At 45.4% G+C, this 13,235-nt stretch overlaps 1 protein-coding gene and 1 pseudogene across 1 annotated transcript in view; one reads left to right on the top strand and one right to left on the bottom strand.

The window, feature by feature from the left end:
- The first annotated feature begins 908 nt into the window (after positions 1 to 908).
- On the top strand, positions 909 to 4,923 carry LOC139383633 (coiled-coil domain-containing protein 170-like; annotated as a pseudogene).
- A 226-nt stretch (positions 4,924 to 5,149) lies between these two features.
- LOC139384189 (nesprin-1-like) overlaps positions 5,150 to 13,235 on the bottom strand; it is a 170,882-nt gene continuing 162,796 nt past the window's right edge. The window contains exons 147-150 of the mRNA XM_071128908.1: positions 12,271 to 12,483; positions 9,427 to 9,522; positions 8,248 to 8,318; positions 5,150 to 6,405 (exon numbers count right to left, since the gene is read on the bottom strand). Coding sequence (XP_070985009.1) covers positions 6,162 to 6,405; positions 8,248 to 8,318; positions 9,427 to 9,522; positions 12,271 to 12,483 — 624 coding nt within the window. The 3' untranslated portion in view covers positions 5,150 to 6,161. The remainder of the gene's footprint in view (positions 6,406 to 8,247; positions 8,319 to 9,426; positions 9,523 to 12,270; positions 12,484 to 13,235) is intronic.

Raw genomic sequence — 13,235 nt, 5'->3', positions numbered from 1 at the left:
CAGGACAATGACTCACAACACACCTCCAGGCTGTGTAAGGGCTATTTGAACAAGGAGAGTGATGGAGTGCTGCATCAGATGACCTGGCCTACACAATCACCCGACCTCAACCCAATTGAGATGGTGCTCCACAGAGTGAAGGAAAAGCAGCCAACAAGTGCTCAGCATGTGGGATCTCCTTCAAGACTGTTGGAAAAGCATTCCTCATGAAGCTGGTTGAGAGAATGCCAAGAGTGTGCAAAGCTGTCATCAAGGCAAAGGGTGGCTACTTGGAAGAATCTGAAATATAACATATTTTTATTCGTTTAACACTTTTTTGGTTACTTGTGTTATTTCATAGTTTTCATGTCTTCACTATTATTTTCTACAATGTAGAAAATAGTTTAAAAAATAAAGAAAAACCCTGGAATGAGTAGGTGAGTCCAAACTTTTGACTGGTACTGCATGCAAATGAACCCTGGTGCAAGGATCTTAGCATCCTCTTATGAAAATGTGAACGTGTTTAGATGTTCCTGGAATAGCAGATATTTATTTATGACAGAGTGTAGAAGGTGACATGCACATCCAATATTTCTCCACTTGTGCTGGACCAACAAAAAGGGAATAAAGAAAAGTCCACACACAGTTAATGCTGCTCCTGTGCTGTATGTTGGTACAGGAATAAAGCAGGGGAGCAGCGTACGGTGTCCAGGCTTTTCTTTTCTTAATACCAAATTGTCAAGGGACTCTGGTCCGGGCCCATTAGCATCCTCTTGCACAGGCACATTTACTGCAAATGCATTTTGATGTTACTGGAATAGCAGAGATATTACTGCATGGGCCTGTATTCACAAAGTGTCCCAGAGTAGGACTGATGAACTAGGATCAGCCCCCCCCCCCCCCCCCCCCCCCCCCCCCGCGTATTCGTTATGAAAGGGAAAGGTGGATACTTAGTCAGTTGTGCATTCGTACTTAGTCAGATTGCATTCAACTGAAATGTGTCTTCCGCATTTAACCCAACCCCTCTGACCACCCGTACATGAAATGCATGCACACATGACTGTTAGTCTCTTTTGATAAAAGCTTCTACTAAATGGCATATATTGTTTCAAAGGAAAAATTGATCCCAGATCAGCACTCGTACTCTGAGACACTTTGTAAATATGGGCCTCGTATTTTCCCATGCAGTATGAGCAGTTCCTGGAACAACTGTCAGATCTGGGCTTCGACATGAGGCTACAGCTCATTCTGTCTCGAGTAGAGCAACGGCTTTGGTGGAAAGCAAGACCCTGGCCCACCCACAACCTACAGCGAATGGTACACAAAATGTAGTTTATCGCTACTGTAACTAGCTACTACTTTAGAGCTGTAATATGTCTAGACAGTATTATTCTTTGTAATTATTGTTTCATTCACTTCTCACTTCCCCTTGCAGCTCCCCTATTAACATTCATACATCCTCCCAACGGACATTTACCCTGCCCCCACCCCCACCCCCCAATGGACATGTACCCTGCCCCCACCCCCCAACCGACATTTAACCTGCCCCCACCCCCACCCCCCAACGGATATGTACCCTGCCCCCACCCCCCAACGGACATGTACCCTGCCCCCACACCCCAACGGACATGTACCCTGCCCACACCCCCCAATGGACATTTACCCTGCCCCCACACCCAAACGGACATGTACCCTGCCCCCACCCCCCAATGGACATGTACCCTGCCCCCACACCCCAATGGACATGTACCCTGCCCCCACCCCCCAATGGACATGTACCCTGCCCCCACCCCCCAATGGACATGTACCCTGCCCCCACCCCCCAATGGACATGTACCCTGCCCCCACCCCCCAATGGACATGTACCCTGCCCCCACCCCCCAATGGACATGTACCCTGCCCCCACCCCCCAATGGACATGTACCCTGCCCCCACCCCCCAATGGACATGTACCCTGCCCCCACCCCCCAATGGACATGTACCCTGCCCCCACCCCCCAATGGACATGGACCCTGCCCCCACACCCCAATGGACATGTACCCTGCCCCCACCCCCCAATGGACATGTACCCTGCCCCCACCCCCCAATGGACATGTACCCTGCCCCCACCCACCAATGGACATGTACCCTGCCCCCACCCCCCAATGGACATGTACCCTGCCCCCACCCCCCAACGGACATGTACCCTGCCCCCACCCCCACCCCCCAACGGACATGTACCCTGCCCCTACCCCCACCCCCCAATGGACATGTACCCTGCCCCCACCCCCCAATGGACATGTACCCTGCCCCCACCCCCCAACGGACATGTACCCTGCCCCCACCCCCAACCCCAATGGACATGTACCCTGCCCCCACCCCCCAATGGACATGTACCCTGCCCCCACCCCCCAATGGACATGTACCCTGCCCCCACCCCCCAATGGACATGTACCCTGCCCCCACCCCCCAATGGACATGTACCCTGCCCCCACACCCCAACGGACATGTACCCTGCCCCCACCCCCCAATGGACATGTACCCTGCCCCCACCCCCACCCCCCAATGGACATGTACCCTGCCCCCACCCCCACCCCCCAATGGACATGTACCCTGCCCCCACCCCCACCCCCCAATGGACATGTACCCTGCCCCCACCCCCAAATGGACATGTACCATTGCTACAGTTGTAAATGTGTATATATTATTATTTTTGTATTATTGTCTCATTCACTTTTATTTTTTTGACCTGCATTGTTGAATCTCGGAGCATAAGAATTTCACTGTACCCTGCGATGACTTCTGCAACCCTGTGCATGTGACTAATAAACTTATCCAATCTAATCTACATGTCATTTGTTGAATGGGCAGAGAGTTGTTTGCACACCTTAAGCTGTAGGGGGAAAAAACTCAAGCACACTGGTGCTTTTGTATGCTCCCACATTCCACAATGGATTAAATGGATTTCACACCAACATTTCTGTCAATCTAGTTCATATCATTACTGTTGATGTCCTAGTACTGTATCATTGTATGCTGAAAATGGATAAACACCCGTTTACCATGTCGTCTGCAGTTAAAGGTTCAGAAAGAGAGGTCTGAGAGTAAGGAGTTCCACATAAAGCTGTTGAGGTGGAAAGTGACTGAGCTAGTGGAGGAGAAGAGGAGTTGCTCAGCCCTGGCCGTGGAGTGAGACGACACCCCTGTGACCGCCAGCAAACTGCAGGTAGCTTTGAGGTTAGAGAGCCGGGCTGATAGCCAGAAGGTTGCTGGTTTAAGACCCGGGCTGGGTGCAAAAAGTGGGAACTGAATCAGCAACCGGAGGGCTGCTGGTCTGTGATCCCAGGTACCATCTCCTGCCATTGTGCCCTTGAGCAAGACACGTAACAGCTAAAAATGCTACCCATCCAGGGGTTGGGTAGGGATAGGCAGAAGACAAATTGTATTTTACTCACAAAATAGATGTAAAGTATCTATTGTAAAGAATATACAGTATTATATTCTATCTAATGTATCTGTTATATTTTATTATAGTCTACAGAAAAAGGTGGAGCGACTGCAGGGGGAACTGGGTTCCAGTAAGGTCTCCATCACAGAGCTCAAGGCCCAGCTGTCACATACCAACAAGCTGAAGGTAGAGGGCAGGATGCTTACAGCCCACACATTCTCTAGAGTCATAGAACTTCACCTACCTACTCTTCTCTGTCTGATTCCTCTAACTGCCTGTGAAATACCTGTACAAGATTCCAAATGTAGTTTAAAACTGTTGGTTATTACCACTAATTAGCACTTTGTATTATATGTAAACTGTGATAATTGTTTACTGACAGTATAATTTCTACTTCTGTATAACATTGTTATAACATACCATTGGTCGCAATTTTATGTTTTTGTGAAGTAATATGATGAAACTTAAAGGGCATTCCTGTCAAATTTGGAATGTTGTATCTAAGCTCAAAGTCCCGGAGCAAAGCCAGACCATTGGGGAGCAGAGTAAGAGTCTGGAGGAGCTGGAGAAGGGGAAGGCCCAGGTAGAGGAGAGGCTGACCACAGCCAGGACAGATCTACAGAGCCAGGAGCACCAGGCCAGGGAGGCTCAGCAGCAGCTTACCACCCTCAGACAGACTCTGGCCCAGCTCACACACAGTGAGAAAAGGGTGGTGGGATGGATGGATACATAGTCGTATTAACACGCACAGGCATGCATGCACAAATGGATGCTCTCATAGAAAGACAGAAACACACATGCACACACACATACAAACAGAATGGCATTTGATTGAGGAGTACAGAAAATAACATCAGAAACCTGACTTGAGGTGTATCTGCTCTATTGTTTCAGTTGGTAGACTTCCTGAAGGGTGGTCTCTCAGATGTTAGGTCTAGAAGTCACAGCCCTGGTGGTCTCTCAGATGTTAGGTCTAGAAGTCACAGCCCTGGTGGTCTCTCAGATGTTAGGTCTAGAAGTCACAGCCCTGGTGGTCTCTCAGATGTTAGGTCTGGACGTCACAGCCCCGAACCTTCCAAACTACGACATGATCAAATCACTGGAGTGCCTGCTTCACCCCCACCGCCACCACCATGACCTCCACCACCACCACCACTCCCTGGCCCTGTCCTACCCACCACCATGACCTCTACCATTACCACCACCACTCCCTGGCCCTGTCCTACCCACCACCATGACTTCCACCACCACCACCACCACCACTCCCTGGCCCTGTCCTACCCACCACCATGACCTCCACCATCACCACTCCCTGGTCCTGTCCTACCCACCACCAGGACTCCCATCTCCCAGAGCTCCAGAACAAACATACCTCTGGGTCTATCGGATCCCTCTCAGCTGTCTCTCAGAGGTCCACTGACCCTGTGGCTCTCCCCGTGAATGAAGCGTACGGGCTAGATTCAATCTGTATCATGGAATTGAATGTCAATCGCATTGTAGCACTGATCTATGCCTAAATCTCCCCAGAGGACTCCGCTCAAGACAGGCACCTGAATGAAATTTGAGAGGTATCATATGTTTTTTGGACCATTGAAATTGTGCTTTGAATTGAGTTTATGATGTATGGAAAGTAGGATCCAAAGACTGATTCAGCGTTATTGACTTGACAGAGTAGAAGAGTTAGAAATGTTGCTTCCCACAGAGAGAAATTATGTTAAATAAAAGACAGAATCAAAATGAGAATTTGGCATTCAATATTTGTAATTTAGGGTCAGATATAGATTATTGATTTACATTGATATTATGTACAGAATATGTTAAGTAATCCTGGACTGTTGTACATTTAATACTAAACACACAGAGCCATAGAAAATATACAGTTTTATAATTCGTTATACTGTTGATTAATAGTTTGTTTGTAGAATCCATATTTTCAGCTAGAAAAATAAAAATGAGTGTTCAGTCCATATTTTCAATGTTTCTTATGCTTTTAAACAGTTTATAGCAAATAACTCTTCATCACGGCCTTTCTTTTACATACACATTCAATACACAATTCAGACTAAATAGATTCTTACGCCCAGGTATAATTCAGATTAAAAATCAAATATTCACCACGGACACACCCATAAGCAAAGATCATAACCGCATGCCAAAACACATGTAAAAAAAATATTGCAATATAAGTCATCTTAAAATGATATTTTACAAGTGTTCAATTGCTACAACAGGCACATTCACAGAGTATATGCTCTGCATTGAACTAGAGGACAAATGGCAACACATGGCATGTACCTTAACAGGGGATATCCACTGACTGCCGTCACAAACATTTTTGGTTCTTACATTTGCTGCCCCTAAGACGCTTCTTCGTCTATACATACAACATAACAGAAAACTAAAAGAAGACACGAGTGAAAAGACAAGTTAAGAGTGCTGCTGTACTTCATCCATACAGAACAAAGAAGATATAACTAAGGTTTTTGCTTGCTTATGCACGGCAACACAAGGTGCAGAATGACGGAACGCCATATCTCTATTCTTCATGGAAGCTGCAAACTAGCGGAGCATTGAAACAGTTCCCGCACTGTTATTGGGGGAAAAAACAACAAGAGAGAGACCCATAGAGTTGAAATCCACAACAGTCAAGAAGTTCAAAAAGCCCAACTATTCTCCTCAGGTTCGTCTCCATACCAGGGCCAGGCTGTAATCTCGCTCGGCACCCAAAACCAAATGTTTGGTCTGTCATGAAAGACTATACAGGAGGGGGCCCGTTGGTGTATTGTAGCATCGGGTGGAAGGAACGGGCAAAGTTATTGGACTGGCTGCAGTCGAAATCCGCCTCACACACTGGCACCAGGCAGACCATGCCCACCAGCAGCAAGAGGAACAGCAACTGGAGGGGCACCGCCACCCGTAGGACGCGGTACAGGAAACATGACGATGATGATTTCCCCTCTGCCTCAGAAGGGGAGGAAGCGGACCCAGCGACGGGAAACCTGATAGGATACGACACGGAGAGCACACAACAACACAACAACAAGCAGACTTAGGTTATGACACCTACTGTACAGCTAAGGACATGTATCCAGACCAGACCATCCATCCAACTATCCATTTTGTCATTGGATTCAACAGAATGAAATATCTATTTCCTTTGTAGTTTACAAGACAGACACTATGGTTGTTATTGCTCTACAAGTATAATAATGAACTGTGTATTGACACAGCCATGATCAAATTACCAAATTATATTTAATCAATAAGGTCCGAGGGTGTGGTATATGGCCAATATACCACGGCTAAGGGCTGTTCTTAGGCACGATGCAACGCAAACCCCCTAGGTGCCTTATTGCTATTATAAACTGGTTACCAACGTAATAAGATGAGTAAAAAAAAATGTGGGGGTCATACCCGTGGTATACGGTCTGATATACCACGGCTGACAGCCAATCAGCATTCAGGGCTCAAACCACCCAGTTTATATTGGTAATCAATACACCCACAGTCAGTTGAATGACACTTGACAAACACTGACAAACATTTTCAAGAAATGATTTTCAAACCCATAAAACAAATACAGGATGTTGAGCTGACACTCCTTTGTAAAAGGATGTAAGGTGTTAGGATGGGAGACAAAATGCATGCAGGAAGTAGCAGTTTAAATGTTTTAGATAGTCCTTCAAGACCTCTCTGTGAGGAGTTTATATCCTGATAAATGCAAAGCATGCCAAGACAGGAGCATAGCAGCATAGAGCAGTCTGTTTTAAAGGGTGTAGCTAGGTGAAGCTCGATGTAGCATTAGTCAGCAGCAGAACCATCTTAATATACCCTCATCTGACTGGGCTGCTGTCAAACTGAGAAGACAGACTATATCTATTAACATGCTAAATAACATGTTTTGTACTATTCACTATTAACTCATATTTCTCAGGTAAGGGATGAACACTACAGTAACACAATTATAGCGTTCTGATTTACAACACTTTACGAAAATGTGGTACCTGCTGTTTCTCTGGCATAGCTGACAATGGGGCCTATTTGAATTAGCTTACACCAAAGGGAATCCTAAAATTATAAATCATGGTATGCATAGCTAGATAACAGTGATGTTCATTTTACCCTCAGGTCTGTCTGTCTAGACTGTGATCAAAGTGCCCCCTAACATTCCACAAATGGAGACCTGATAGGGGCGACCCACAGATGGGTGATTGAGGGGAGTGAGGGGGAGATGGTGGATTAGGTATGTGAAATAGAAAAAATAGATTAAATAGATGTCACACACAAGAGAAAGAAAGAAAGAAATAGAGAGATAGACTTGCTGCCATCATATTGTTCATTGCAGATGCTTGCTGGCTTGGCAATTCAAGAGAACAACTGCGTGTGCTCACTAGCAGTAGAGAAGGAGCGGTAAGAGCTCTATAGTTACCAAGAGGTATTAGAGAAACTGTTGACAGTATGTTAAGCACTCAAGGTGCATTCTGGGTAGCGTAGTTAATCAAGCAGCCGAGGACATTGGCAACAAAGAGGCCTATATATTTAGTTATTGCAGAACTGTAGTGTAAAGGATGTGTGGGCTATAACCACATTTTCTGCTAAACCCTATAGCCTCTACATAGTGTCTAGAATGGAATTAATTTTTCATTAAACTTTGATGAACCTTTGGAAGTAAGTAAAAATCAGTATTCAGGGTTTTCTATTGTTTCTTTTACAGTACAGTTGTTGCAATGTACTGTATGTGTTGTCGGTGCAGCACAACGGACTACGGTTCCAGAACAGTTGTAACATGTTCCAGGAGTTCTATTGTCTTCTGGGTGTTCTACAAACCAGGAGAAAGGTACCTGTGTGATCTGTGTGGACTGCTCACAGAGGGTCCAGAGGTCTGCTGTGACATACTACATTTGCCCCGTTGCTGTTTGCAATGAACACGGGGGTAAAAGAAAGAAAGTATGTTTCAGTCCAGGCAAATAAAGAACAAAGCTACCGATGAAAAGTTAATACCCCAAATAAAAGAATAGAAGGTGATCTTAGAACAAATCAAATATGTGAAGGAAGGTGACAACTAGAGAAAATAATAACTAGCTTTTTTCAAAGTGTACAGCTACTTTGAACAGCTACAGCTGGATGGTCATGCTGGTATTTGGAACAAAGGGAATTCATTCGCTGCTGAAGCACAACGTATGATATGATGCATGATTTGCTATGTGGAAGACAGATGTAACAAATTTAAGATATACATGTACTGTATCTTCAAATCATTGAGATCAACCATTGGGATTGAAGTGAAGACAAGACATAACTTCTATAGAATTTAATTGATAAAAACCAAGGGTTTTAAAGAGCCAATATTCCATGAGCACTAAACTACAGGACTCTAAAACCCCAGGACTCTAAAACCCCAGGACTCTAAAACTACAGGACTCTAAAACCCCAGGACTCTAAAACCCCAGGACTCTAAAACCCCAGGACTCTAAAACTACAGGACTCTAAAACCACAGCACTCTAAAACCCCAGGACTCTAAAACCCCAGGACTCTAAAACTACAGGACTCTAAAACTACAGGACTCTAAAACCACAGGACTAAAGAAAATAAGAAAAAGATGGGACACATTTGGTCAGGAGAAACCAGAAGTAGATGTTGTAGTTTAGGGGGAAAAGTCAATCAATAAAATAAGATAATATATATATATTTTTTAAGAGGGGGTATAATGATGTCTCAAGTGCTCTGGTCGGTTTGTCTCTGGGAGATGATATAACATGAAATAATAAAGGTGTGGAAAAAGAGTCAGAGTTGTGTGTGGAATGTATATACATGTAGGAAGGTGTACAGAGAAAAGGTGAGAAAGAGAGGTCCTGGGATGGTGGGAGGGAGTGACTTTGCATGGCCTTAAACTGGAGCAAACTGGGCGTTGCATTCAGGGGCACAAGTGACGCACTGTCAGTCTTAGGGAGGAAGTGCCAAACACCTTTCTTCTGGTAGGGCACCATGTAACCATGTCAGGAGTATTACTATACGTTACCGATCGACGGCGACTTGGCGTGCTCCTGCCCGACACCGGGCTTATGGAACCAGAGGTGGAGTCTAGCTCATCAGCTGACGACCACGTAGACAGATCCTGAGATGAAAGAGAGGAGAAAGAGAGAGACAAGAGGGAGGGAGAAAGAGGATGAGAGGGGGGAGGGAGGGCGAGAGGGAGAGATACACACAGAGGGAGGGAGGAAGGCCAAGCATGAAACGGTGTTAGATACAGTAGAGAAACGCTACAAACCTGTCTCCTGCACTATTTCTTATTGTGTAATATGTGTACTGCACACTCCCTAAAACACTTCTGCGAGCAGGCCTTTCTAATCGACCTGGCCCGGGTATCCTGGAAGGATATTGACCTCATCCCGTCAGTCGAGGATGCCTGGTCATTCTTTAGAAGTAATTTCCTCACCATCTTAGATAAGCATGCCCCGTTCAAAAAATGCAGAACTAAGAACAGATATAGCCCTTGGTTCACTCCAGACCTGACTGCCCTCGACCAGCACAAAAACATCCTGTGGTGGACTGCCATAGCATCGAATAGTCCCCACGATATGCAACTGTTCAGGGAAGTCAGGAACCAATACACGCAGTCAGCAAGGAAAGCAAAGGCTAGCTTTTTCAAGCAGAAATTCGCATCCTGTAGCTCTAACTACAAAAAGTGTTGGGACACTGTAAAGTCTATGGAGAACAAGAGCACCTCCTCCCAGCTGCCCACTGCACCGAGGCTAGGTAACACGGTCACCACTGATAAATCCATGATAATCGAACATTTCAATAAGCATTTCTCAATGGCTGGCCATGCTTTCCTCCTGGCTACTCCAACCCCGGCCTCCTGGCTACTCGCCCAAGCCTCCCTAGATTCTCCTTCACCCATATCCAGACAGCAGATGTTCTGAAAGAGCTGCAAAACCTGGACCAGTACAAATCAGCTGGGCTAGACAATCTGGACCCTCTCTTTCCAAAACTATCCGCCGCCATTGTTGCAACCCCTTTTACCAGCCTGTTCAACCTCTCTTTCATATCGTCCGAGATCCCTAAAGATTGGAAAGCTGCCGCGGTCATCCCCCTCTTCAAAGGGGGTGACACCCTAGACCCAAACTGTTACAGACCTATATCCATGCTGCCCTGCCTATCTAAAGTCTTCGAAAGCCAAGTTAATAAACAGATTACTGACCATTTCGAATCCCACCGTACCTTCTCCGCTGTTCAATCCGGGTGCACCTCAGCCACGCTCAAGGTACTAAACGATATCATAACCGCCATCGATAAAAGACAGTACTGTGCAGCCGTCTTCACAGACCTGGCCAAGGCTTTCGACTCTGTCAATCACCACATTCTTATCGGCAGACTCAATAGCCTTGGTTTTTCTGAAGACTGCCTCACCTGGTTCACCAACTACTTTGCAGACAGAGTTCAGTGTGTCAAATCGGAGGGCATGTTGTCCGGACCTCTGGCGGTCTCTATGGGGGTACCGCAGGGTTACATTTTCGGGCTGACTCTTTTCTCTGTATATATCAATGATGTCGCTCTTGCTGCAGGCGATTCCCTGATCCACCTCTATGCAGACGCCACCATTCTGTATACTTCTGGCCCTTCCTTGGACACTGTGCTAGCTTCAATGCCATTCAACACTCCTTCCGTGGCCTCCAACTGCTCTTAAATGCTAGTAAAACCAAATGCATGCTTTTCAACCGTTCGCTGCCCACACCCGCCCGCCCGACTAGCATCACCACCCTGGACGGTGCCGACCTAGAATGTGTGAACAACTATAAATACCTAGGTGTCTGGCTAGACTGTAAACTCTCCTTCCAGACTCATATTAAACATCTCCAATCCAAAATCAAATCTAGAATCGGCTTTCTATTTTGCAACAAAGCCTCCTTCACTCACGCCGCCAAACTTACCCTAGTAAAACTGACTATCCTACCGATCCTCAACTTCGGCGATGTCATCTACAAAATAGCTTCCAACACTCTACTCAGCAAACTGGATGCAGTCTATCACAGTGCCACCTGTTTTGTTCCCAAATCACCCTATACCACCCACCACTGCGACCTGTATGCTCTAGTCGGCTGGCCCTCACTACATACTCGTTGCCAGACCCACTGGCTCCAGGTCATCTATAAGTCTATGCTAAGTAAAGCTCCGCCTTATCTCAGTTCACTGGTCACGATAACAACACCCACCCGTAGCACACATTCCAGCAGGTATGACTCACTGATCATCCCCAAAGCCAACACCTCATTTGGCCGCCTTTCCTTCCAGTTCTCTGCTGCCAGTGACTGGAACGAATTGCAAAAATATTTTATTCTTTTACTTCCCTCACCAACTTTAAACATAAACTATCTGAGCAGCTAACCGATCACTGCAGCTGTACATAGTCCGTCTGTAAATAGCCCACCCAATCTACCTACTTCATCCCCATACTGTTTTTATTTTATTTACTTTTCTGCTCTTTTTCACACCAGTATCTCTACTTGCACATCATCATCTGCTCATTTATCACTCCTGTGTTAATCTGTTAAATTGTAATTATTCGCTCCTATGGCCTTTTTATTGCCTACCTCCTAATGCCCTTTGCACACACTGTATATATACTTTCCTTTCTCTACTGTGTCATTGACTTGTTTGTGCTATTGGCTTGTTTGTTTACTCCATGTGTAACTCTGTGTTGTTGACTGTGTCACACTGCTTTGCTTTATCTTGGCCAGGTCGCAGTTGCAAATGAGAACTTGTTCTCAACTAGCCTACCTGGTTAAATAAAGGTGAAATAAAAAAATAAATGGAGATACATTCCATTGTTCTTTTTTAATTGCAAAAGTGCGTCTGTTCTGACCTGTTGGCTGCTGTTCATGTCCAGAATCTTCTCCAGCTCTTTGAGGTCTCTGGTCACCTCCTTGAAGAGCAGTTTGAGGCGGTTCCCGATGACGTGAACCTTCTCCTTGGCCTCCAGACAGTCACTGCCCTCGCTGTTGACCAGCAGCTGCAGGGACATGTCCTGCAGGGACAACACCTTCCTCTGGGTGTCTAGCAGCTCACAGCGGATTTTCTGTGGAGGGAGTGAGGGAGATTGGTTGGTTCACAATTTTACTTACTGCAAGGTGTCAGTCACTCAAGGACATTTTCTAATTTGAGATCCCCACGCTTAATTTAAAAGTCTCCAGTTGACATCAATCAATAATTTATATAAAAGTCAGATTTGTGTGTGCTTATCTCAACTCCAAATCAGCCCTCACAGAATATGGTTTATGCCATCTGACTGTGGAATCCACTGTCTCATCAGCCCAGCCAAGCAATGTATAAACTTGATCTCCACTATAAGAAGCATCTAGACATTATCTCATATTTCCTTTAGACTAACATTTCTTTTTTTAACAGTGGAGATTTGTATAAACATTACTGTCTGTCTCTCCAACATTTGCAACATTGTTTCAATATTCAATCAATCTCCATCTGTCCCATAGTAATGAATGTGTCGGGAGTCGGGACGAGACAGACAGACAGTTTCTCAGCCAGTCGAAATCATGAATCAGCTGGCATAATTTTTATGGATATAAACAAAGAAATGTCAATTGAAAAAAAGATAAAACTAAACGAAGTGCAGCTAGTTTGCAGTTTTTCCAGCTTCAGTTTGAAGTGATTGTGTTAGCTGTGTTGTTGGATAGCTCCTCTGAACAATAGTGTGCTGACAAGTTAGAACATTTTCTATGACAGGTGAAATCGTGCCTCATTAGCTTATTGTTATGGATGTATCCAAATAAATGTAAATAGTAAACAGCTTAAACAAATGCAAATGCTGCT

The sequence above is a fragment of the Oncorhynchus clarkii genome, chromosome 25 (genome assembly GCF_045791955.1).
Source record: "Oncorhynchus clarkii lewisi isolate Uvic-CL-2024 chromosome 25, UVic_Ocla_1.0, whole genome shotgun sequence".
Taxonomy (NCBI): Eukaryota; Metazoa; Chordata; class Actinopteri; order Salmoniformes; family Salmonidae; genus Oncorhynchus; species Oncorhynchus clarkii.
The sequence above is the reverse complement of the archived record's forward strand: the minus strand, read 5'-3'. Positions and strand labels throughout refer to the sequence as shown.